Source organism: Pongo abelii, chromosome 8, assembly GCF_028885655.2.
Source record: "Pongo abelii isolate AG06213 chromosome 8, NHGRI_mPonAbe1-v2.0_pri, whole genome shotgun sequence".
Lineage (NCBI taxonomy): Eukaryota > Metazoa > Chordata > Mammalia > Primates > Hominidae > Pongo > Pongo abelii.
Window position 1 is genome coordinate 116,930,979 of NC_071993.2, and position 27,904 is coordinate 116,958,882.

General features: G+C 42.9%; 1 protein-coding gene across 4 annotated transcripts in view; it reads right to left on the reverse strand.

Annotated features, from left to right (window-relative positions):
• The window catches only part of XPNPEP1 (X-prolyl aminopeptidase 1), a 58,866-nt gene extending 43,580 nt beyond the window's left edge, over window positions 1–15,286 (reverse strand). The window contains exons 1-2 of one of the 4 annotated variants that reach the window (XM_054521837.2): window positions 6,904–6,996; window positions 801–984 (exon numbers count right to left, since the gene is read on the reverse strand). Coding sequence is in view for 2 of the 4 variants with exons in the window: in NM_001131963.1 (NP_001125435.1) it covers window positions 6,904–6,992; window positions 15,232–15,263 (121 nt within the window). In the remaining 2 variants the exon portion in view is untranslated. 4 annotated transcript variants of the gene reach the window in all.
• Window positions 15,287–27,904: the final 12,618 nt, after the last annotated feature.

A 27,904-nucleotide genomic window follows, 5' to 3' on the forward strand; every position in this document is an offset into this window, starting at 1 on the left:
AGGTGTTTATCTTTGTTTATAGTAGAAAAAAACAGGAGAAGTGTATGATCAGTTAAATAAACTATAATACATACAACAGTATACTGTGTACTCATTAAAAATTACACAGACCTAGAAAAGAATTACATAGACTTATATATTTGATTTGGAAAGATACCTAGACAACACTTGTGGGTGATTAAAAACAGATGACAGGCTGGGCGCGGTGGCTTACGCCTGTAATCCCAGCACTTTGGGAGGCCAAAGCAGGTGGATCACAAGGTCAGGAGATCGAGACCATCCTGGCCAATATGGTGAAACCCCATCTCTACAAAATATAAAAAATTAGCCAGGCATGGTGGCACGTGCCTGTAGTGCCAGCTACTCTGGAGGCTGAGGCAGGGGAATCACTTGCACTCGGGAGGCGGAGGTTGCAGTGACCTGAGACCACACCACTGCACTCCAGCCTGGCAAAAGACCAAGACTCCGTCTCAAAACAAAACAGAACAAAACAAAAAAACAGATGACAAAGAAAAAAACACATATAGATTGTTCTTATTTATTTAAAATTGTGTATGTATATATGCAAAGAGAAATCTCTAGAAGGACAGTCACCCTAGTGTTAAGAGTGGTTACCTCTGGGTAAGTAAAATTGGAGTGATTATTGTCTTCTTGTATTTTTCTGCTTTTTAAATTTGACTGCTTTAAAAGAAGTATGTTTTATAAACCTTTTATTAAATACCCAGCTACAGATTTAGAGAAGAAAATTCCGTCCACTAGGAGTCAAAAGTCTTATCTTCTAGTGAATACCTGCTACCAACCAGCTGTGCAAGGGAGAAGCGGACCAGGGCCTCAATGCTCTGTGTTCTTCTCTTTAAAGTATGGCGGGAGTGGCCGGGCGTGGTGGCTCACACCTGTAATCCCAGCACTTTGGGAGGCCAAAGCAGGCGGATCACGAGGTCAGGAGATCGAGACCATCCTGGCTAACACGGTGAAACCCCGTCTCTATTAAAAATACAAAAAAATTAGCCAGGCGTGGTGGCAGGCACCTGTAGTCCCAGCTACTCGGGAAGCTGAGGCAGGAGAATGGCGTGAACCCGGGAGGCAGAGCTTGCAGTGAGCCAGGATTGCACCACTACACTCCAGCCTGGGCAACAGAGTGAGACTCTGTCTCAAAAAAATAAATAAATAAATAAATAAAGTATGGCAGGAGTGGATGAGACCCAAGGTTTTCAAACGAAGTCCCAAGGCTCCAGGGGAGTCTACCATTCAAATAAAACCAGAGCTGGAATCACCAGCTTTAGAAAATACAAAATAGGAATAGAAATATAAAACTAATTAAAATGAAATGTTAAAGATGTTAACTCTGGTCCTACTAGAAATTCTTAAATTTGTTTCATCTATATCTATAGTCAGGGATAGTCTCTTGTACTCACTAAGTGGAAGCACAGATGATGCAAGCTGACTTAACCACTTTAGTTGGTTCTTCAGAAAGACCTTTTCTCAACAATCACTGATACTAGTTAATGTTCTGATAAACATCATAGCTGTAGTCCTATGTCTACATAACAAAACAACTTCAGAAGAGCCAATTACAGAATAGTGATCATGCATATTTCACTATATCCCATATACTGGCACAAAACTATACTATTAGAATTCAAAGTAGAATAATGAGTTTTTCCAACTCATTTTTAATAGACTTCATTTTTTACAGCAGTTACAGGTTCACAGCAAAACTGAGCAGAAAATACAGAGTTCCCATGTAGCTCCAGCCCCAACACACGCACAGCCCCCTGCCGCTATCTGCATCCCCGACCAGAGTAGTACATTTGTTAACATGGATAAAATTACATTAACACATCATCATCACCCTAGGTCCACAGCTTATTCCTGCATTCATTCGTGGTGTTGTACATTCTATGGGTTTTGAAAAATGTGTAATGGCATGTATCCACCATTATAGTATCACACAGAGTACTTTCACTGCCCTGAAAACTCTATATGCACATGCGGCCTATTCATTCCTCCTTCCTCCTTTCCTCTCACCCCGACAATAACTGAGCTTTTCTACTGTCTCCATAGTTTTGCCTGTTCTAAAATGTCATATAGTTAGAAACATACAATACATAGCTTTTCCAGATTGATTTCTTTCACTTAAGAATATGCATTTAAGCCAGGCACAGTGGCTCACACCTGTAATCCCAGCACTTCAGGAGGCCAAGGCGGGCGGATCACCTGAGGTCGGGAACTCAAGACCAGCCTGACCAACATAGAGAAACCCCATCTGTACTAAAAATACAAAATTAGCTGGGCATGGTGGCACATATCTGTAATCCTAGCTACTCAGGAGGCTGAGGCAGGAGAATTGCTTGAACCCAGGAAGCAGAGGTTGTGGTGAGCCGAGACCACACCATTGCACTCCAGCCTGGGAAACAAAAGCAAAACTCTGTCTAAAAAAAAAAAAAAAAAGAGAGAATATGCATTTAAGGTTCCTCCACGTCTTTTGATTGCTTGATAGCTCATTTCTTTAGCCCTGAATAATACTCCATTGTCTGGATGTACCACCATTTATCCATTCACCTGCTGAGGGACATATTGGTTGTTCCCAGGTTCTGGTAATCATGAATAAAGCTGCTATAAACATCTGTGTGCAGGTTTTAGGTGGACATAAGATTTCAACTCATTTGGTGTTTTTGGTGTTTTGGAGTTTGCCAACTCATTTTTTAACAAAAATATTTTACTTAATCAAAAACATTGTAACATACAACTCTGTAAGTAATGCAGAGTTAAATCAAGGCAATTACATGAGGTGATCTTCAAGGACTGACATCCTGACTTGCTGTAGCTTAAACCCTGCTGGGCATAGGTCCTTTTTGGGTCTTTTTCTTTAACATACTCATTTGCTTCTTCCTTTTCATCATCACCAGCACCTTAGGCTTCTATGCCTCAGTTGTTATGGTATCTCCAATAGAATCCCCTACGGGGTACCATACTGATCTTGAGCTAGAAAAAGTGCCCCACTTATCATCTGCAGCAAGGGCAACTTCAAAAGCAGGCCTTAGGGCTCAACCTCTGGAGTCTCAGAAGAGAGAAGTACTCAAAGGAAGAGTCAATGGAAACTGTCCTACTCATAATTCAAACATATCCGTGTTCCTTGCATTACAGCTGCTTCTGAATATTGTTCAGAGGGGCATTCTTTTTTTTTTCTGAGGGGAGATGGGGTCTTACTACATTGCAGGCTGGACTCCTGGGTTCAAGTGATCCTCCCACCTCAGCCTCCCAAGTAAGTGGGACTACAGGTACACACCACCACATCCAGCTATCCTTTCGTCTCATCTACTAGGCCTATAATTTCTCACCTATCAGAGAAAAAGGGATCAGAAGTATCTGGTCTGATCCAAGTTTATATGTCAACACCTCCACTGGGGGTTCAAAATAAAGCCCATTGTGATCTCCCAAGCTTGCCAGCATCTAAAAATTTTACTCTGATAGCTTTCAGGAGCTTCAGAATAGATTTACTGTGTTTTCAAAGCATATTTCTGAGCAAGTTATCATTCTTAAAAACAGTCAAGCAAAAATGAAGCTTTCTTTAGGAGCAGGACTTCAACACTGGCTGCACATTAGGACTATCCGGGAAACATCTGACTTAACTGGTCTGGAGTACAGCCTTGGCTTCAGGAGTTTTAAAATGCAAAAATATAACAGTCTAATATACATTCTTTCAAGATCATTTATTTCTTTATAGACTCTGCCTTCCATTTAGGTACATTCTGACTTAAGGATTTTGGTGGCACTGACTGGGTATTTAGTGCTGATTGTAGTATCAATATTATCAGTCACTAACTTCATCAATAACGTTAACACAACCAATGATGAGCACAAAATCTTCAACTGCAAACTAAAAACTAACAAAAACAAACTGGATCTGTTCAAAAACATCCTCTGCTTCCTGGTCATCACAACCTGCCTCCTCATTCCCACATTCTGATCTTCATCACCACCACCATCACATCATCACGTTTCCCCTGGTGACTGGCGTATCAGACCCCCACAGAATCATCAGCTTTATCAGTTTCACTGACACTCCCCTCCACAATGCTACCTACCCCCATCAACACTCAACACTTTCCCTCTTCCTACTTCCTCATCTTTCAGGCCCATCACATTCGTGTTCTGCGTGAAATGCAGCTACTTCTTTATCATCAATATTAGACATGATGAAAGAAGTCCCAATACCATAACCCATAGTTAGGATGTGGTAAGGGGCAGTGGCAGCAACAGTGAAGGTGAAGAAGATAGCAACAGGCAATGGCTGAGGCAGTTAGGCAGCTAACACTGAAGTGAATACAGTGGGCCCCGGTGGCTGAGGCAGCTGTATCCACAAGGAAAACAGGTGATGGAAAGTGACTGAATGAGTGAGCAGCTGGAGCTAAGGAGAGAACAAAATTGGTGCAATTATATCAGTCCCAGCCATTGAGGTGGCACTGGTTGAAAAGGCAGCCAAGACGGAAGAAGTGAAAGTTGTAGCTGATGACCCTCATAATTTGTATAAGGAGTAAATGAGTTACTATACATATGGCACTTAGAAACAGTACCTGGCACATAACAAATGTCATGTAAATGTTTAATGTTATTAGAGTTAGACACACAACTAACCATAAATGCAATGTGATAAATTGTGTAAATAGGTGTGTATACCACTTCTTCTGAAGGCAGGGATGATGTCATCTCTGTATCCATGTATCTACAACTAACATATACATATGCTCACTCAAAGATGGCTAAATCAAATTCACAACATTGGTCTATGATCTTTTCAGTCTCAATGAACAGTAATGTATCTTCAGTGACAGGCTCTTGCAAGGTGCTGTATTATGACATCTGCTCATTCCACATCCTATGACTTTTCAGAAATGTTAGAAACAGCCAAGAGCTAAGCAAAGTGTGCAGGAAAGTGGGAAGCCAAGAGCAACAGGCCTAGTCCACGATGAAACATCAGTCCATACACTGCCAGATATTTTCAAACTATGCCTTACAGAGAATGACTCACTTGAAAATCTTGCATATACAGGTCTGCTTTTAGAAATAAGTTCCCACACCTTCAGCCTTTATCACAAACAAGATTTTTCACTGATTGTACATGAAAAGGACACCATACTTACCTCACTGGTGGCCAGACAAATTAAACATGATAACGTGTGTGAAAGCACCACGCACAGCATCTATTACACTGCAGGAGCTCAAGAAATATTTGAATCTGGATCCGAAGCACCAGCTGGAATTCCCACATGTCTCGTTACAAGAATGGAAGGGGCCAGTTTACTCCAATTTCAGCATCTTAACACGGGCACAGATGCTCTTCCAGCATCAATAGCTTTAGAGGTAGTGGTTTATTTCTCTGTTGCACAGCTGAGGGAAGGCTAAGGGCTTTACATACATTAGTGGCTAATTCTCACAACAATCCTCCAAGAGAGGTTTGGCTATTCTCATTTTACACATAAAGGAACAGGAGTTAAAAGGAGTTAAGTACTTGCCCAAAGTCAGCTGGATCATCAGGAACCGGGACTCAAGGTCTATGCAATTCCCAAGTCCATGCTCTATTACACCATATTAGCTGGGGGACATAATAGAGCCTTGAAGTGTTCTAAGACCAACAGAAGCAAAACAAGTGAGCTCCAGTTTCCAGCTGGGATCTACAACCTCAGGCAACTGAAGCTCCCTAACCTCTATTTCCTCATACATTACAAAAAGAAAAAGAAGTTATCTTCCAACTCTAAGTTTGATGATTTCATCACTTTTTTCCTTTCTTTACTTTCTCTTCTTCCTCCTTCCTCTGCTACCTCCTAATATGGTCCAAAATGTGTTGGATACATCTATATTTTTTAAAGAAAAAGGATCTAAAATTGCATGCAATTATAGCACTTTTCTTCCAAACAGAGATTAGACGGGCATGGTTTCTTATGTACTTCAAGAGATCAATTTTTCAGTCAGCTAAAAAAAAAAAAAACATGGTTCTCCTTAGTAGTCAGTAGAGCAGTACTGGCTTACATGGGATAGAAATACAGTAATACACCACTTTTCAGAATTCAGGTTTCTGGCAACCCATCAGGCAATTAACCAGTTCTGGGCAGAAGGGACAGCCAAGAAATATTTCCCAAAAAGACTTTCTTAAATGCACACTCAATTTATAAAGCACAATAATATATTACAAGCTTTTCTCGTTTTGCAATCTTATGATCAAAATTGAAAGCTAATTTCTAAGATAATAAAGGACCTATATTAGAGAAATAGAGAACATTTTCCATAATAACCTATCTCCTTCTCCACCACCACCACTCCGACAAAAATGGAAAATGAAAAAAACAAAAAAAAAACAAAAAAAAAAAGTTGGAATTCTCTAACTTACTACCTTAAAAAAAAAAAATGGTAATGGCCGGGCGCAGTGGCTCATGCCTATAAACCCAGCACTTTGGGAGGCCAAGGAGGGCAGATCACCTGAGGTCGGGAGTTCAAGACCAGTCTGGCCAATATGGAGAAACCCCATCTCTACTAAAAATACAAAATTAGCTGGGCGTGGTGTCGGGTGCCTGTAATCCCAGCTACTCGGGAGGCTGAGGCAGGAGAATCGCTTGAACCCGGGAGACGTAGGTTGCAGTGAGCCGAGATCACACCATTGCACTCCAGGCTGGGTGACCAAGGGCAAGACGCCATCTCAAAAAAAAAAAATGGTAAATATATAGAAACAGTAACCAACCACTTAGGAAACCAAAAAATAAAACGGTTTTTAACTTCCAGATACTCACCCCCAGTCATGATCTGTTACTAATTCCTTACCCTCTTCTTCTCACCCAACCTGGAGTTGGGGTAGAGATCTAAAATCCTTTACAGATGTTCCATCTAATTTCCAGACAAAATTATTACCTGTTTCCACACCTGTGTCTCCTGAGTGTGTCACCTCGTTAGGTTCAATTATTCTTAAATTTCTCAGCTGAAAATCCTGGTGATTCGCCCTTAAGGAGAGAAAGAACAGGGAGTTGCAGACTTTGACCACAATAAACGCGGCAAGGCTCAGTTAGAGGGGGCATCGCTTAACTTAGCAGTTCTCTAACATGAGTCAGAAGAACTCTCACCCCCATTAACAGTGGCAGAATAAATAAAAGTTTGATGTAAAACTTGCAGGTGTAAAACATCCCCATGGCAGGTTAACCTTCTCAGTTGCAGCTTCCAGTTCATAAATTCTCACACCTATTTAACTAGACTAAGAAGACTTATTTTCAATGTTTTTTCCTTACACAAGTTCTATTTGGTTCTTTTTCACATCTGCCCATTCTTTCTTTATGGTGACCTATTCTTTCACTCTGGTTTCTATGCCTTCTCTTTGTGCCTTCATTACTGTAGGCCCTTATTTTATAATTTCTCCCATACTTTCAAATAGATCTTGGGAGACTAACCCTCATGTTTGCTAGGTCTGCTGCCTCTCCCTCTTGGTGGTTCATTCCTTCTGCGTTTTGTGATCTTTTATTAAGAGCTTATCTTCAATAGAGGCTATTTATCTATGAGAATGTGATGGGTCCTGGTTTGTACAAGCAGTTCTGTTATTGTTTGCTTCTAAGACTTTCACATTAATTTCTTAGCTAGAAGATTTACACACAAACTTCTTGTTCCCATATGGGGATAGTCTAATGCCCTGGACACCAAGCATGAAGGTCTGTATCTGCACCTGGTAACTTTCCCAGGCTCAGGTTACCAGCATACCACTCAGGCGTTAGGTTCCCTCTACATTTTTGGCACTTGAGGATTTCTCTTTCTTTCAAGATCATTCAGTCAACAAATATTTATTGAAAAATCTTCCATAATCCAGGCCCTATTCTGGACACAACGGTGAACAAAACAGACAAGATCTCTGACTTTAACAAATTAACACGGGGCAAGGCAGGGGGATAGGCAGAAGACAGGGAAGAGAAGGCAACAGACACAAAACAAGTACACAATATGTCAGGTAATAAGAACGTGTTTGGTGAAAAAAAGTAAAGCAAAGCAAGGGGAAGAAGGCATCAAGGAGGTAAGGGGAAGGATTATTTCATACCGGGTAGCCAGGGACAGCCTCTATGGTAAGAGACAACATTTTAACACAGACCTAAAAAGAGTCAGGAAGCAAGCCATGTGAACGGCTAGGGGAACAATGTTCCAGGAGAACAGCAAGTGCAAAGGCCATGAGGCAGGAGTATGTCTAGTTTACCTGAGGAAAAGCAAGAAGGTCAGCACAGTGTGATTGTATCAGGGGATGGGGAGGTAAGTGGTTCACAGACAACGTCATAGAGGCACCAGGGGGCCTACTGTGGGGCCATAGAAAAGGTTTTGAATTTTACTCAGCTATAAACTCAAAGTTAATTAAGTTATAATTTAACCGCATTTTTACATGCTGGTAAAGACAGAGAGGGACACATTAGCTCAGTCTACCACACGGCCAGAACCAGATAATCAGGCAGCTTTACCAATGACTCTAGGCCTGCTTTCATATGGCTGTGACTTTAGTTTTACTGGACAGAATGAGATGTTCTTAATGAGGGTAAATATATTATTATTTCATAAAAAAGTAAGACACCCCAATATGTCTTCTAAAATATAAATACAAATATCCTCAACAAAATACCAGCAAACTGAATCTAGAACAATATAAAAAGGATCATCATCGCCAAGTGGGTCTTATCCCAGGAATACAAGGTTGGCTCAATATATGAAAAATCAATTACTATAACAGGCCATATCAATAGAATAAAGAACAAAATCTACATGGGCTTCTCAACAAATGCAGAAAAAGCACGACAAAATCCAATGCCCCTTCAAGATAAAAGTACTCAGCAAACTAGAAGAAAAATTCCTCAACCTGACAAAAGTTATTACAAAACCTACAGCTAACATCATTCTTAATGCTGAAAGACTGAATGCTTTCCCCTATGATCTCAGGAACATGACAGGGATGCCTACTCTTGGCACTTCTATTCAACATTGTACCAGAAGTTCTATCTAGGGTAAGTAGGCAAGAAAATGAAACAAAAGGCATCCAGTTTAGAAAAGAAGAAGTAAAACTATCTCTATTTGCAAATGACATAATCTTGAATACAGAAAATCCTAAAGAATCCACAAACAAAATCAGAACTAATAACTGAGTTCATCAAGAATGCAGGATACAAAAATCAATATTTAAAAAATCAATTTGACTTCTATATCCTTGTAATGAACAATTCAAAAATAAAATTAAGAAAAGTCCATTTACAATATCAAAAACAAAAAATAGTTAGAAATAAATTTAACAAAAGAAGTGCAAAATGTACACCATAAAAACTAAAAAAGACTGCTGAAAGTAACTGAAGAAGACCTAAATAAACAAAAGCTATTCCATGGTCATGGATTGGAAGGTTTACTATCGGTAAGATGGCAGTAATTCCCAAATTGATCTATGGACTCAATGCATTCCCTGCCAAAATTCTAGCTAGTTTGGATGCTGAAACTGACAAGCAGATTCTAAAATTCATATGGAAATGCAAGGGACCCAGAATAGCCAAAACAATCTTGAAAAAGAACCAAATCTTGAAAAGAACTCTTCCATCCCAATTTCAAACCTAAATACAAGACAGTGTGGTGCTAGCATAAGAATGGACTTACAAATGAGTAAAACAGAATTAAGAGTCCAGAAATAAACCCTCACAACTGTCAACTGATTTTTGAGGATGCCAAAACCATTCAGTGGGGAAGGAATAGTCTCTTCCACAAATGGTGCTGGGACAAGTGAATATCCACATGCAAAAGAATAAAGTTTCCAACATGGCAAAACTCCGTTTCTACAAAAAATACAAAAATTAGCCAGGCATGATAGCGTGCACCTGTAGTCCCAGCTACTCTGGAGGCTGAGATGGGGTGGATCACTTGAGCCCTGGAGGTCAAGGCTGCAGTAAGCCATGATAGCACCACGGCACTCCAGCTTGGGTTACAGAGCAAGACCCTGTCTCAAAAAACAAAAACAAAAAAACAAAAAAGCCCAGGCACAATGACTCACATCTGTAATCCCAGCACTTTGGGAGGCCAAGGCAGGCAGACTGTCTGAGTCCAAGGGCTCGAGACTAGCTTGGGCAACATGGCAAAACCCATCTCTACAAAATTTACAAAAATGAGCCAGGTTTGGTGGTGCACACCTGTGGTCCCAGCTACTTAGGAGGCTGAGGCAGGAGGATCGCTTAAGCCAGAGAGGTTGAGGCAGCAGTGAGCTGTGATGGCCCCACTGCAGTCCAGCCTTGGTGACACAGAGAGGCCCTGTCTCAAAAAAAGAAAAATGAAGTTTAACCCACCTTATATCATATTCAAAAATTAACACAAATGGGCCGGGCACGGTGGCTCATGCCTGTAATCCCAGCACTTTGGGAGGCTGAGGCGGGCAGATCACGAGGTCAGGAGATCCAGACCATCCTGGCTAACACGGTGAAACCCTGTCTCTACTAAAGATACAAAAAATTAGCCAGGCATGGTGGCGGGCGCATGTAGTCCCAGCTATTCGGAAGGCTGAGGCAGGAGAATGGCGTGAACCCAGGAGGCGGAGCTTGCAGTGAGCTGAGATCGGGCCACTGCACTCCAGCCTGGGCGACAGAGCGAGAGAAAAGGAAAGAAAGAAAGGAAGAAAGGAAGGAAGGAGAGGAAGGAAAGGAAAGAAAGGAAAGAAAGGAAAGGAGGAAGGAAGGAAGGAAGGAAGGAGAGAGAGAAAGAAAAGAAAAGAAAGAAAAGGAAGAAAAGGAAGGAAAGAAAAGAAAGAAAGAAAGAAAATTTAAAAAAATTAACACAAATGGATCACAGGTATGAACGTAGGCGCTAAACTGTAAAACTCTTACAGCGCAACTGTAAGTCTGCCTGACCTTGGATAAGGCAATGACTTCTTAAGACACAAATCAAAAAACACAGCAACAAAAGAAAAAAGAGATACACACTGGACTTCATCAGAATTTAAAATGTTTGTGTTTCAAAGGATACCATCAAGAAAATGGATGACAACCCACAGAACGGGAGAAAATATCTGCAAATCTGTTGAGTCTAGTATCCAGAATATATAAAGAACTATTACAACTCAACAATAAAAAGACATACAACCCAATTTTAAATGGGCTAAGGATCTGAATAGACATTTCTCCAGCAAAAGTACACAAATGACCAAGAAGTACATGAAAAGATGCTCATCATTAGTCATTAGGGAAACACAAATCAAAATCACAATGTGATACCACTTCACACCCACTAGGAAGGTTATAATAAAAAAGATTGACAGTAACAAGTGCGGGTGAGGGTATAGAAAAAATTAGAACCCTCAAACATTCCTGATGAGAATGTAAAATGGTGTAATGGCTTTGGAAAACCATTCCTAGGTACATAATCAAGAAAACTGAAAATATATATCCTTATAAAAAGTCGTACACAAATATTCACAGCTGCATTATTTGTAACAGCCAAACTGTAGGAACAACTCAAATGCCCAGCTGATAAATGGATAAATAAAAGTGTCTATCCATATAATGGAATGTTATTTGGCAATAAAAAGAAATCATGCCAGGCGTGGTGGCTCACGCCTGTAATCCCAGCACTTTGGGAGGCCGAGACGGGCAGACCATGAGGTCAAGAGAGAGAGACCATCCTGGCCAACATGGTGAAACCCCGTCTCTACTGAAAATACAAAAATTAGCTGGGTGTGGTGGTGCACACCTGTAGTCCCAGCTACTCAGGAGGCTGAGGCAGGAGAATCACTTGAACCCAGGAGGTGGAGGCTGCAGTGAGCCAAGATCGTGCCACTGCACTCCAGCCTGGCAACAGAGCAAGACTCCGTCTCATTAAAAAAAAAAAAAAAAAAAAAAAGAAATTACACCTACGACATAGGTGAACCTTGAAAACATGCTAAGGGAAAAAGCCTAATACAAAACACCACATAGTATAATACTATTCACATAAAATGTCCAGAATAGGCAAATCTGTAAAGACAGGAAGTAGACATGCAGTGTTAGTGGTTGCCAAGGGCTGAGGTGAGGAGTGACTGATTACGGGTAACAGGATTTCTTTTGGGGATGAAGAAAATGTTCTAAAATGATTGTGATGATAGTTGTACAACTCTGTGACTATACTAATAACTTGAATTGTACATTTTAACAGATAGATGAATTGTATGTAAGTGAATGATATCTCAATAAAGCCGTTATAAATTTTATAACATCTTTCTTGTGGACGGGGATACAAGTCAGATTCTCACCCAATTTCCCATTACTTCATACATAAGTTTCTAAGATGGTAAGTAACTGATCCCAATGACTGGTTCAGACACATGACTACAGAGGTGGAAGGTTATCATTTTTTTAGAGACAGGGTCTTGCTGTGTCACTCAGGCTGGAGTGCAGTGGCACAATCTTAGCTTACAGCAGCCTCAAACTCCTGAGCTCAAGCAATTCTCCTTCCTCAATCTCCCAAGGACCTAGGACTACAGGTATGTGCCATCACACCAACCTAATTTTTTTTTTTTAATAATTTTCTGAAGAGACAGGATCTCACCACATTGCCCAGTCTGGTCTCAAACTCCTGGCCTCAAGTGATCCTCCCACCTCAGCCTCCCAAAGTGCTGGGACTATAGGTGTGAGCCACCGTGCCTAGCCAAGGTTATCTCAAGGTAATCCTATTCATTCATTTTACAGAATAAAAAAACAAAGATAACTTACCATAGGCCATATAACTCAGTAGCTGCAAAGCCAAGACCAGAAACTAGGTCTGACAGGTGAGCTCAAACTCTCTATGTGAGCATCAACACCTCCACCTTTCTGTCAGGATCACAGGAGCTACGAAGCAGCTCAATACTACAGCTGCTCTGCTCCTGTCATATCTTGGTCTCCGTAGAGTCCATGATCTATCCACCTTTCAGTTGTTTGGACAGATAAAATTCTTAAGTTCTCTGTCAAAGCACAATTATCATTAAATATTAAGAGCTAGAAGAATATACCTCAGGGACTATCCAACTCAATTCCCTCCTCTAGACCAGGAAACCAAGAAACAAAGATCAAATGACTGGCTCAAGGCCTCACAGCTAACTGCTGACAGAGCTAGAACCAGCGTTCCGGCCTCCCAACATCCAGCTCAGTGCTCCTACCCTTCCCAGAACTTCTTCGACCTACACCTTCTCAACTTCATGATGAGCCACAAAGTGGGTAAGGGGCAAGAAGCATGCAGAGCACTTTCAATCTTTGTATAAGATGATTATGGTAGCACTAGAAAAGGCCTTCTCCCTCTTTTTCCAAGAAATTCTGGCAGGGTTCTGAATACCTCACCCCCCTGCAACCTCCAGTTCATGGGAATCACACAAGTGTACTGTTCAGCATGGGGCAAAACAAGGAACAAGATGCTCAATCACACCTAGTGGATGAGACAACGGTAAACTGGAACAAGTTCTAAGGTTGGGAAGTAAGCAATGTTGTCTTTGTCTACCCAGAATCCATCCCTCCTTTTGATGGGAACCTTGGTTTTCCTTTTGAGAATGCACCCACTCCATTTCAACCCAAGGGGTTCAAAGGAGTCTTATCCACACACCTATCAGGTTCTGGGGCCCAAAGCAGGTCAATCCCTCCCTCTAGCCATAATGATTGGTTCACAGATGAACATGAGAATTAAGGCAGCCCAGTGAGAATCAGATCAGGGACTTCTGCTCCATTAGGAAGGAGGGCTCAACTTCTCTGCTGGGGCTGTCAGCCTAGAACTGTCATAACCTGCCATAAGGAGAAAGTCTGCCTGAGAATGAAGCCGATACTGAATAAATCAGAGCCAAGAGATGAAAAAGAGAACCCAACTCTGAAGCCAACGTTGGTGGTGCTCCTGGATTCAGCCATACTAGAAGCCAGCTCAACCCCATTTTAGCTAAATCAATTTGAGTTCAGTTTCCATTACCGAAACTGAAAGAAGTGCTCACTTTTACAATGAATGGCACTCAAATTCTACCAGTAGGGGAGGCGCCTGTGGAAAATGGCCTCCCGTCCCTCAGCCTTTCACTGCACTTTCTTTTGAGGTAAAAAAAAGACTCTACCAGCTGGTGTAGAAAAGACTCTTCTGCTCCTAAAAGGCCGTGAGTCTATAAATCTAGCACAGATCACCTTGGCTCCCAAAGGCCATCTGAGGCCTACAGCCTAACTCATCATTATCCACTTGCCTGACTCCATTTCCAGCACTTCACTTACAGAAAGCTCCTTCCAGATGGAAGTTCTCCACCCATCCCACATACTTCCACAGGGTGGGTCTGGTTTTCTGCTCACCCTTAACAAGCTGTGGCAAGGGCAAATCCAGGTCAAGGTAGGTTTGGGACCCCCTTCTTACAAACACAAGCAGGAGCCATGGTCTGTGTTCAGCAAGAAAGCTTGGCCATGCTGCAAAGTGAGTGCATTCATGTCTCAAGTGGTTAGCAGGTGGGTGACCCCTTGGGGATGGCCAGGGAGTCTGGCCTGTGGCCTCCATGAACTCTGAACACCTCTCTGCGTCTCCCACTTTGTCAGAGGCTCTGATAAGTATATCATGGTTATGGGAGGGGAATAAACTAAAACATGTTTAACTTGAGGCCGGGAAATTATCTGTCTCACCTTCCTGTGCCCAAGGAGAGCCCAGGGCAGGCTACTGGGGGGATTTTCCTGGAGGTTATGCCAAAATATTCCCTTACACAGCCTCTGAAACCATTTGGGTGGGGAGCGGCCCGCGACCTTCTATCTTTGTGGCGGTGACAGATCAGTAGAGCGAATTGCAGGAGTCAGTATTGTCGAGATTGTAACTTGAGGTTTAGATTCCTGGGTAACAGGAGCGAGGGCAGAGGCTCGCCCACCTCCCCGGACACGAAGAGGGGCCAGGAGGGGCCAACTTCCTCCAAGAGCGGGGCCTTCACGCGGGCCGGGAACTGTGACGGCCGCCGCCCCCTCGGGCCAAGGGCTGCAGTTCCGCGGGCACATGCGTCCAGGAACCAGATTCGGGCCGCCCCCTGGCCCACCGACCCGCCGGAAACGAACCGGATCTCGCCCGGCTTCATGGATCCCCTCCCCCTGCTCCTGTTCCGGGGCTCCGGCGAGCGCGGCCCTCGCCAGACTGCGGCGGGCCGGGCTCCTCACCCGCGCGTCCCTGCCCGCCGAGGTGCAACACGCGCGGCCGCGCAGTGAGGGCTGCACGCTGCCCGGACGCCGGCTCCCGGCGGAGTGCCCTCACCTTACTCGCGGCGGCTTTCTGGAGGCTGCCATTCGGCGGTGACGTGCCCCAGCCCACGTCAGGGGAGCGCAGACCAGCTGATCACCCGCCGAAGGGCCGGCGCGAAGGAGGCGCGAGAGCTGGCGGGCGGGCTGGCGCCGGGTCGGCCACGCCCTCGCCTGTGGCGTGCGCTGGCGCCGAGGCCCCGCCCACACGCAGGCCCCGCCCACACTCCTGGAGCTGGGGTTCGCGGCCGCAGAGCCTGCGGCCCAGAGCGGGGCCTGCTCTTCCACACCAGTACGCGTTGCCTCTCCCTGCAGTGAGCGGGGAAAGGACGCAGTGCTGCTGAGCGTCTTCATTTTTGTTCGTTTTTCTCGTCATTCCTCAAAGAGGAAAAAGGGCTTTGCCGAATAAAGGGGCTACCGTCCCAGGGATTTTCCGGCAAGGAGGGCTGAAAAGAGAGGGACGTGGCCTGCTCTGGAAGAACCTCGACAGGGTCTTCGAGGCTCTGGAACAGGGTCTCAAGCTTTAGAAATGTCCCCAAAAGTATGTCCCCAGAGAGCTTCAAAATCCAGCTCTCCGCTCCGCTTGGATAGTAAATAGCCCCTTCAAACTTAACGTCCAAACGGAACTCCTGGAACTCCCAATGCACCAAAGCAAAACAAAAACGTTCTCCACCAGTCTTCTTTGCCATCTCAATCAATGGCTACTCTATTCTTAAGGGGCAAAAATTTAGGAATCCTCCCCGCCTCTTCTCTTTCACACCCCACATCTAATCTGCCAGCAAAATCTTGTTGGCCCTGCCTCCAAAATAGACCCCTAATCTGGCCATGTCACACCATCTCCACCTGCTACCCTCTGATGTGCATCAGAGGGTTGTACCACCCCACCCGTGTGGTTACAGCAGCCCCCCAAATATACCCTCACCACCCCGCACCTGCACAGTCCAGCCTGAACAAAGCCGCCAGACCAGTACTTTGAAGCGTGAGACCAGGTCACTTCTTTGCTCAGCACTTTCCATTAATTCCTCCTTTCACGCAGGATAAAAGCTCCGTTTGATCTACCCCCAACCACATTTCCTGCTGTTCTCACCTTGCTCACTCTTCTTCAGCTGAAATGGCCTCCCAGCTCTCCTTGAAAAAGCAGGGTACACTCATGCCCCAGGGCTTTTGGACTTGCTCATCCCCCAAATATTGAGGCTCCCTTCCTCATTTTCCTTCAAGTCTTTGTTCAAGTATCACCTACCCTGACCATCCTATTTAAACTTGTAAATCCTTCCAATATTCCTAATCCGCCTTACCCTACTTCGTTTTTTCCATAGCACTTATCACCTTTTAACAGGATTCCTTTAATGTACTTATGTGTACTGTATTCTTCCCCCTCTCCTACCACCACCCACACACACAACATAACCATCAGTGCAGATTGTTTCTGTTTTGTTTAATGATGAACAATATCTAACATGTCATAAGTTCTCATTATATATTTTCTGCAGAAATGAATGTTTCAGAATGTGCACTCCTCAAAAGCAGGGATAGTGGCTCTCTTGTTCATTGTTATATCCCTGGTGCTTAGAACAACACCTGGCACTAAATGAAAGTGACCACATTTTTTTAAAGGTGATTGGCACCTCCTCCTGCTTTGACGTTGGTGTAAGGCCTAATATACCTGTATCAGATAGATTCTGCTACCTGCAAGAACTCAAAGTTGTTGTTGAATAAGCATTTAGGCAAGCCGAATTAGACTGTGTAGTTAAAGCATGAAAAAACTAAAGATGTGCTTCCTGGGAAAGCAGCACACATCTGTTCCATTTCTCCAAATTTATGAAGCCAAAAACGGAGAGATTGTAAATAAAATACTGGTTCCAGCCCACATCTGAAAGCTGGTGGGAAAAATCAAGTTATAAGAGAAAACGAGATAAGAGACAGATAAGTGGAACTTAAGGGGGACAGGTATTTAATAATCACATTGCCTAAAAGAAAAGGAGTTGGCTCAGAGCTTACGGCATCCAGCTTCAGGGGAGAGAGAGAAATACTTTGCATTCCCTGAGCTGGATTTGAGTTCCTGTTTGCAAGATAAAAAAAGGAACCCTTTCCCCTCTTGAAGTTTTTTTGTTTGTTTGTTTGTTTGTTTTTTGAGACGGAGTTTTGCTCTTTTTGCCCAGGTTGAAGTACAATGGCACAGTCTCAGCTCACTGCAACCTCTGCCTCCTGGCTTCAAGCAATTCTCCTGCCTCAGCCTCCCAAGTAGCTGGGATTACAGGCATGCACCACCACACTCGGCTAATTTTTTGTATTTAGTAGAGACGGAGTTTCACCATGTTGGTCAGGCTGGTCTTGAACTCCTTGGCCTCGACTTTCCAAAGTGCTGGGATTACACGCATGAGCCACTGTGCCCGGCCTCCCTCTTGAAGTTCTAACAAGAGAACCTCCAGAGAAGTTATAGCACTGAATTACCATGAGAGAATGAGAACACTAGGAGTTATATAGGTTCTTCTCCTGGCTCTACAGTTCTTGCATCCTCAAAGAAGTGGAACAGTCACACTGCCTGACATTTATTGAAGGCTATGTGTCTAGCCTACAACAAACCAATGGGTGAAGGACTCTTATCCTCATTTTACTGGTTGAGGAGACTGAAATTTGCAGAGGTTAAGCCCTTTGCCCAAAGTCCCTGAGCTAATAAGTGGTGGTACTGTAACGTACATTCAGACAGCAGGATGGATTCCTAGCCCTGACACTTAATCACGAAGTTATCTGGAAGGGACCCTAGAGGTGGCCTCATCCAATCTCCTAGCCCACAAAGCAGAAAGAGGGAGGCAGCTGGTTTCGGCATTCACACCCAGACTGGATGGGTCTTAGATGTAGCCAGAAATATTAAATGCATGGAAAAATGGTGGAAATATGTTGGGTTGAATTGTGACCTCAAAAATTCATATGTTGAAGCCCTAACCCCTAGTACTTTCTAATGTGATCTTATTTGGCAATAGGATCAGTGCAGATGTAATTAATTAAAATGCAGTCATATTAGAGTAGGAAGGATCCTTAATCCAATATGATGTGTCTTTATTTAAAACAGAAAAAGAAATCACACTGTGCACACAGGAAGAACACCATGTGAACACGAAAGCAGAGATCAGGACGATACATCTACAAGCCAACAAACACCAGGGCTGCCAACAAACTGCCAAAAGCTAGGACATAGCCATGGAACAAATTCTCCCTCACAGCCCTCAGAATGAACTAACCCTGTGGGTATCTTGATCTTGGACTTCCAGCCTCCAGAACAGTGAGACAACAAATTTGTTTTCAAATCACCCAGTTTGTGGTACTTTGTTACGAAAGCCCTAGGAAACCAATACAAAACAATTTCCAAATGTCTGTGTATAGATTGTGGACCTGTGTTTTGGGCCACCCGACATTCATTCATTCTCCTTCTGATAACCATCCTCCCATTTCCCTCTGGGGCCTACCTCTTCCTACTTCCCTCCATTCCCCATTCTCAGTGTATGTTATCCTAGTGCAACACTTGGATTCCAAGAGTGTATCATGTAACCCAGGCATAAGCTACAATGATAGGATCAGATATTGCTATGGGAATACAGTCTTGCTCACTTCTGCCAGCCAAGATCCTGGATGCACATACTCGAACTGCTGCCTCTATGTGCAACATGTGAATGGCACCAACGCAGCAGAAGGCAGAGCAAATAGAAAGGAGAGAAGCAGACCTCAGAACATTATTTGAGTGCTGCATCCTGCGACACCTTAAACCAGATGTCCCACCAGACTTTACTTAAGTAACCATCTATACACTTGAATTTTATGCATGAGTAGATATCATTTTATTAATATAGACAATCACGAACTAACAAATGGAAAAAGTAAATTGTAAAACAATATAATATCCCTTTTTTTGTTTTGTCTTGTGTTTTTTGTTTTTTGTTTTTCGAGATGGAGTTTTGCTTTGTCACCTATGCTGGAGTGCAGTGGCACAATCTCGGCTCACTGCAAGCTCTGCTTCCTGGGTTCACGCCAATCTCCTGCCTCAGCCTCCCGAGTAGCTGGGACTACAGGCGCCCACCACCACACCTGGCTAATTTTTTGTATCTGTAGTAGAGACGGGGTTTCACTGTGTTAGCCAGGATGGTCTCGATCTCCTGACCTTGTGATCCACCCGCCTCGGCCTCCCAAAGTGCTGGGATTACAGACATGAGCCACCGCACCCAGACAACATCCCATTTTTATAATCACATATCCATAACTATGTATACTGATATAGATATATAGATATAGAGTTTTTTGGGAGGGAAGAGACAGGGTCTTGTTCTGTCACCCAGGCTGGAGTGCAGTGGTGTGATCACAGCTCACTGCAGCCTCAACCTCCCAGGCTCAAGCAATCCTCCCACCTTAACCTTCTGAATAGCTGGGACCATAGGCACACACCACCACACCCAGCTAATTTTTTTTTCCTTTGGAAGAAATAGGGTCTCCCTATGTTGCCCAGCCTTGGTCTCAAACTCCTAGGCTCAAGCAATCCTCCCGCCTCAGCCTCCCAAAACGTTGGGATTATAGGCACAAGCCATTACACTCAGCCTAAGTACATTTTTAGAATAAAAGGAAAGTGATCCACAAAATCTTAGTGCCTATCTTGAGGTGGCAGAACTTGGGCTGATTTTAATTTTGCCATTTTTTTGAGATTGTTTTTTATTAAAAAGAAACTCAAAGTACTAATAATTTCTCTGGCCCTTACTTCTTGGAAGGCAGAGCGAAGGAACTTGTTTTGTACTCCAAATCCAAGCACTGCAAGTAATAGTAGCCCTCTAGTATTCAACTTGATAATTGGTTGATGACCTGACCACTTATTGAAACAGGAGCAACATCTCTTGATAAACTCCCAGATGAGAGGACTAAAAAAAATAGAAATCCCTGTAGGAGATCAAACAAAATTATAGCTTTAGAGGAGAGTTTTAACCTTTTCAAACATTTCAATCTGTTCTAATAAAATTGATAGTTACAAGAACAGTGATGAGTGAGGCTCTCATAAATAATTATAACATGGCCTTATTTTTTGTAAAGTTAACTAAAAGATAGGCTTGAGGTTGCACCCTAGAAAGGAATGGGAGAAGACAAGCCAACTTTCAGGATTGTAGAGTCTGCCAAAACAATGTACTGTAAATTAAGGGTGGGAGAATGCATTTGGCTCAGTTCAGAATCTACTCACCCTTTGTATTCAATGAAAACTGAACTCAGACCTTTTGATATCTGAGTTCCATTTACTCTTGGCAAAGTTCAATTCTCTGGCTCAAATTTTTTAAAAAGCCCTTTAAGAGGCCCAGAGGGTTTCTTGAACATCAAATGGTTCTTGCACAAACAACATATTGATGAGCTAAGTGCAAATGAATTAGAAACATACAGAGTAAGTGTTCTTTGAAACACACAGACCCTCCCACCCTATGAGGGAAAAGACTCAGGGAAGCTCTATGGCAGTCTCTTCCTTTAAGGAGTATTCCTTTTTACCATAATTTATCCCCTCTTCAAGAAGCCTTTGGGGGACCTTTGCAAAATATGGGAAAGGGAAGAGAGTATATCCAGCTGTTCATGATGTTGACTTCTCACAATCCCTTCCAGGCTATATCTTCAAAACTGGGCTTTGGAGAGAGGCAGCACAGCCTAGAGGTCAAGGTCAAGAGACAAATTCTGACTCTGTTTCTGCCGCTAAATAAATGTGTGACTGTAGAACTGGCAGAGCACCCTTTCCTCTGGTTTCTTAAGGTGTTGGGCTTGACAAATGCCTTCCAGTCTGACTATGCAGTAATCAAATCCAATATGTTTTCTTTGACCCTGAGTATATATTTTTTTCTTTTCTTTTCTTTTTTTTTTTTTTTTTTGACAGAGTCAGGGACAGAGTCTCACTGTGTCGCCTAGGCTGGAGTGCAGTGGCATGATCTCAGCTCACCACAACCTCCACCTCCCAGGTTCAAGCGATCCTCCTGCCTCAGCCTCCCAAGTAGTTGGGACTACAGGAGTGTGCCACCACACCAGGCTAATTTTTGTATTTTTTAGTAGAGACGGGGTTTTGCCATGTTGGCCAGGCTGGTTTTAAACTCCTAACTTCAGGTAATCCACCCACCTCAGCCTTCCAAAGTGCTGGGATTACACTGTGCTCAGCACTACATTCTTTTTTTAATAACAGCTTTATTGGAATACAATTCACATGTCATACACGGAGCCAATTTAAAGTGTGCAATTCAATGGTTTTTACTATATTCATCAAGCATCACCACAATTTTAGAACATTTCTTCACTCCAAAAAGAAACTCATACCCTAGGGCAGTCACTCCCCATTTTCCTCCGGTCCTCTCCACCCTAGGCAACTGCTAATGTACTTTCTGTCTCTATAGATTTGCCTCTCTGGACATTTCATAAAAATGATATCATTTAATATCTGGTCTTTTGTGACTGACCTCTTTCATTTAGTGTAGCATTTTCAAGATGTATCCATGTTGTAGGATGTATCAGTACTTGATTCCTTTTTATTACCAAATATGCCAATTAAAATTCCATCATACAGAATATTACTTTGTTTATCCATTCATCAGTTGATGGACATTTGGGTTGCCTCCACTTTTGGATATTGTGAAGAATGTTTCTATGACAATTCTTGAGCAAGCTTTTGTGTGGACATATGTTTTCATTTATCTTGAGTATATACCTAGGAGAGAAAATACAGAGTCATATGGTCACTTTATGTTTAACCCCTTGTGGAAAACTTTTGTACTGTTTTCCAAAGTGGCTACGCCATTCCCAGCAGCAATGTTTGGGGGTTCCAACTTCACATCCTCATCCATACTTGTTATCTTTTTTTCAATTCCAGACATCCTAGTGGATATGAAGTAGTATTTCAAGTAGTATTGTGGTTTAAATTTCCGTTTCGCTTATGCTAACGATGTTGAGCCTCTTTTCATGTGTTTATTCACCATCTATATGTCTTTGTTGGAGAAATGTTTAGTCAGATCCCTTTCCCATTTTAAATTGGGTTATTAGGTTTTTTTGATTATTGAGTTGTAAGCATTCATTACATATTCTAGATGCAAGTCCCTTATCAATTATATAATATGCAAATACTTTCTCCTAATCTATGGGCTATTACATTTCTTTTAAAATTCTAATTAGATGGAAACATTCAAAGAGGAAGATTTCACTATTTAAAAATCCGTGCCGGGCGCAGTGTCTCACGCCTGTAATCCCAGCACTTTGGGAGGATGAGGTGGACGGATCATCTGAGGTCAGGAGTTCGAGACCAGCCTGACCAAAATGAAGAAACCCCGTCTTTGGGGGGAGGGGGGAGGGATAGCATTGGGAGATATACCTAATGCTAGATGACGAGTTGGTGGGTGCAGCGCACCAGCATGGCACATGTATACATATGTAACTTACCTGCACATTGCGCACATGTACCATAAAACCTAAAGTATAATAATAATAATAATAAAAGAAAAAAAAAAAAAAAAAGAAACCCCGTCTCTACTAAAAATACAAAATTAGCCGGGCGTGGTGGCGCATGCCTGTAATCCCAGCTACTCAGGAAGGCTAAGGCAGGAGAATCGCTTGAACCCGGGAGGTGGAAGTTGCAGTGAGTGCAAATCACGCCATTGCACTCCAGCCTGGGCCACAAGAGTGAAACTCCATCTCAAAAAAAATAAAATAAAATAAAATAAAAATAAAAATCTGTGTCTTCGGTCTCTTGAAAAATCAGAAGGTTGGTTTGGCAATACTGGTCTTTCCTTCTATCCTAACAAGGAACATGAACAGTGCAGGGACTGGCCCCATGAAATGGGACAGAGAGCCCTCCATTTAACCACTTACACTGTTCTACTTTACCTGCCAGACCACTATTGATATCTAAATTTGTGACTCCTCCTCCTGGAGAATCTGACAAAGCATGGCCTGGATTTCAACTTCACTGAAATTGCCCTTGCAACTAAGCTAAGGTAACTACTTCTTGTCAGAATGGTTTCACCTTTGGCACTTAAACATAGAATTCCCCAAATTTAACACCAACTAGCAAGTCCTCACTCTTCTTGTTTTGCAATTTGGATTTTGCAAGGCATGGGGCAACTCACTGGGGCTTGGCAGAGCCCCCAGAATTCTGGCAGCCCTGTGTGTACTGATGTCATGAGTGTCCCTTGCCATAATGCATCCTCATTAGTAACTCAAATCTGCCAAACTCAAACAATTGGAGCTGAAAAACAGAGTAACAGGCTGCCTGAGCTTCAAAACAGTGCATAAAAATACTCAGAAAAACAATTAGTGCCTAGGACCATATCCAAGAATGAAAATCACTATTTATTATTGTTAATCATCCCTTTCTCTGATCACAATTTGCCTGCTAAAAGCAGCCCCTTCTCAAAATACAATGAGTAGTTCTAAAAGATGTGTTAGTAACATAACTTAGTCACATATATTCTTTTCCTTAGTTTCTCATTAACCTTTCGTTTTTCATCTGCTCCTTCAATTTAATAACTTTTTACCCTTACTTTTTCTTTTTTAAACAGCTTTATTGAGATATAGTTCACATTACCATTCAATTTGCCTCTTTAAAGTGTCCAATTCGTGTCTTTTATTATATTCAGAGTTTTACAACTATCCCCACAGGCACTTTTAGGGTTTTGTTTTTTGTTTTTGTTTGTTTGTTTGTTTTGCGACAGAGTCTCACTCTATTGCCCAGACTGGAGTGCAGTGGTGCAATCTCGGCTCACTGCAACATCTGCCTCCCGTGTTCAAGCGATTCTCCTGCCTCAGCCTCCCAAGTAGCTGGGACTACAAGCGTCTGCCACTATGCCCGGCTAATTTTTGTATTTTTAGTAGAAACGGGGTTTCACCATGTTGGCCAGGCTGGTCTCAAACTCCTGACCTCAGGTGATCCTCCTGCCTTGGCCTCCGAAAGTGCTGGGATTACAGTCATGAGCCACTGTGCCCAGCCAATTTTAGGACATTTTTATCACCCCAAAAAGAAATCTCATATCCTTTAGCATCACTCTTCTTTCTTCCCATCCTCCCCAGCCACAGGCAACCACTAATGGGCTTTCTATCTCTATAGAGTTGCCTCTTCCAAGCATTTCAGATAAATGAAATCCTACAACATATCATCCTCTGTGACTGGCCTCTTTCACTTATCATAGTGTTCTCAAGATTCATCTGTAATGTAGCATTCATCAATACTTCATTCCTTTTTTTGCAGAATAATATTCCACTGTATGAATGTACCACATTTTACTTATCCATTCAAATGGACTTTTAGGTTGTTTCTACTTCTTGGCTGTTATGAATAATGCTGCGAGAACATTTGTGCATAAGTTTTTTTGTAGGTAGATTTCATTTTTCTTGGATAAATACCTAGGATGGAATTTCTGAATCATAGGGTAACTCTATGCCTAACACTTTGCATAACTGAGGAACTGTTTTTTTCTTAAGTGGCTGCACCATTCCCACCAGCAATGCCCATTCTTACTACTCTTTATTGATATATTTGTTTTCTTTTTTCCATCAACTGTCCCCAGATTTCAAATGAAATTCCTAATTGCTTTTGCCATTGGGGAAGTGGAGTGGCATTTAATTTTAGAGTGAACCCTTCTTTAGCTTCTCCTGTTAAGGACTCCATTGGAAAAATCACACTTCAAGGGTCCCTTCACTCTTGTAAATCAGATTTGTTACCACAGTGCTACTTAAGCCAAAGTCTCTAAGTATCTAGCCTAGGTATTTTAGATACAAACAAAATAAAGTAATTCAATCATTTAAAGGCATAGACATGGAATTTTGGAACTAGAAGGGGCCCTAAGGATTCCTTCATCAATGCCTTCATTTTGTAGATAAAGATGTTCTAACCAAACCAAGATTCATGTGAGCAAGGCCACACAGCTGCTTATTAGAGAACTGATAACCCAGATAGAGACTGAAACCCAGGTTTTCTGATTCCCCTCTATTCCTCTGATCGGTTCACCCTATAGTCTCTCAGCCAGCTGTGCTTAGCAAACACTGGGGCAATTATAATTCCAAGAGCAAGGGCTGCATTCATATATACAACAGAGTAGAGAATTAGGTGATTCCGGGTACCATGGGCTGATTCTAGCCCATAGATGTATTTAGCAAGTATTTTAAGATTTTTGAGAAAATAGTTGCCAACTCATAAAAATGAAGAGATTTCAGCCAGACACGGTGGCTCACGCCTGTAACCCCAGCACTTTGGGAGGCCAAGGGGGGGTGGGTCACGAGGTCAGGAGATCGAGACCATCCTGGCTAACATGGTGAAACCCCATCTCTACTAAAAATACAAAAAATTAACCAGGCGTGGTGGCAGGCACCTGTAGTCCCAGCTACTAGGGAAGCTGAGGCAGGAGAATGGCGTGAACCCGGGAAGCGGAGATTGCAGTGAGTGGAGATCATGCCACTGCACTCCAGCCTGGGTGACACAGCGAGACTCCGTTTCAAAAAATAAAAAAAAAAATGAAGAGATTTCATCCCGCCCCCCCAAAAATCTGTTAGCATTGGACCTGTGGTTCCTGCTTAAATTTTGCAAGCAACAGGCTAGAGTTGAACAGTACCTCCCAGTACCCATCCAGTGGGCCTCTCTTATCATGTCACCTGCCTAGTTCCTGAAAGTATTTTAATTCGGGACCCTTATTCCAGGTAATTGAGACATATATGAGGTGTTTATGCATTTGCTCTCTGTAGAAGTACCCCCACCCCACCTGGTCCCGGTTAAAGAGAGAGGGAGAGAGATAGACACCAGACAGACAGATACTGGTTGGCAACTGAGATCTTTGCAGGCTTGCAGGGCTTGTGAGGGAAGCAGCAGGGTGAGCAGGAGGCTGTGGGGACTCTGTGGGGCCTGCCTTTGGCCTAAGTTCACAAAATAAGCAGCAGATGCAGCAAGGCCTCTGCAGATTTAAAAAAAAACAAAAAACAAAAAAAGCATGTTGCATCAGAGCACATGTCTCCCCAAAGGGTAGGTGTGGGAATGGCATGCAGACTTGTGAGCTGAAGCCCTTCACTTTGCCAAGTGTGAAGAGCTGGGCCTTACTTGTTTGCGTAAATTGCCATTTAGTTCACGCTGCTGTGCAGCTCTCCTAGTCAATTGCTAACTGGTAGTGTGCACCGTGGTAACCTACAGGCCTCGGTGGATCCCAGGCCAACAGATCCTGTGGAGCAAAGCACTCTGCATACTGAAGTTCTCTGTCAGCTGGTATACCTGGACTCATTCATGTGTTGATTGTGAAAAGCATACTGCACATTTTTTGGCCCTTTGCAAGCTCTTAGTCCTTGGAGGTGACCAAAGCTTAATCTGCAGTTGGGTCACAGACACCGAAAGGAGTTTCACCTTACCACAGGTATTTAACACCACAAGCCTTGGTGTCAAATAGATCAAGGCTTGAATGCCTGTTCTGCACCTTAGTAGCTGTAAGATCTTGAGCAACTTACTTTTTTCTCTCTAAGCCTCGTCTGTAAAGTGGGAAAAAGGATACCTGACTCTGAAGGCTATTCTGAAGACTAAAAGAAAGAACACAAGAAAAGTACTTTGCACTGTCTAGAGCACAGAAAGAACACAATAAACGTTGACTCTATTATTCCTGGAGAGCTCCCACAGTGCATTTTACAAATCTGATATCTATACATCCTCATAAAACCGTGGACGGTCAAAACTGGAAGAGTCTTTGGAGACCATCTAGTTCACTAAACTTATGAAGAAAGCAGTTTCCTCCTCCACAAGAGGAGGTGGTGGCCCTGGCCAGCATGTGGTCCCATCAGTCTAGGGTTTTGTCAATGCCCTTATTGTGTAAAGCAAGGCGCACCTGCAGACACCAGAGTAGATTTGCCCATGGGGTAGGCCTTACTGTTATGCTAAAGAGTCACCTTTCCTGCAGCCTTGGCTCACTCCTTAATAGTCAGAGCTTAAGAGGCCCCTGGGTGAGGCTCAGAGACAAATGAGCTCAGAACACATGTGGGAGGGCACGACTTACATCCTTTCCCTCTTCGCCAGAGTTGCCCGAGTGTGTGAGCAGTGGGATGGACAGCTCTGAGTTGGAGTTCAGCACAGCTGTGAAAACAACCTGTTCCCATGGCTTCCCCCAGCTCTTTGGCACAAAGAGACCTTCCAGCAGCTTCAAACAAAGGAGGAGCTACTCTTAAATGGAAAGAGAGCAAAACAAAAAGCTGTTATTGTATGACCTTGTCACCAACCAGGTCTTCCTTCCTTCCTTTGAAGTTAGAGGGGATTGGAATCATGTGGGTGTAAAGTAAAGAAGAAAAAAGTAATAGATTAAAAATCTCATGTTATACACCACAATCACCAGTTTCCAGTGCCCTTTAACTGCAAATAGCCTCAAGATATGGAAACAACTCCTGTCTGTTGACAGGATAAAGAAATTGCATAAGGGAATATTACTCAGCCTTAAAAAAAAGAAGGAGATCCTGCTATTTGTTTCAACATGGATGAACCTGCAGGACATTATGCTAAGTAAAATAAGCCAGATACAGAAAGAAAAAATACTGCATTATCTCTCATTTTATTGGTGGAACCTGGAAAAAAAGAAAAAGTTAAATACATAGAAACAGCATTAAATGGTGGTTACGGCAGGGGGCAGGAAATGAGGATATTTAGGGCAAAGGGTACACAGTTTCAGATATGCAAGATAAATACA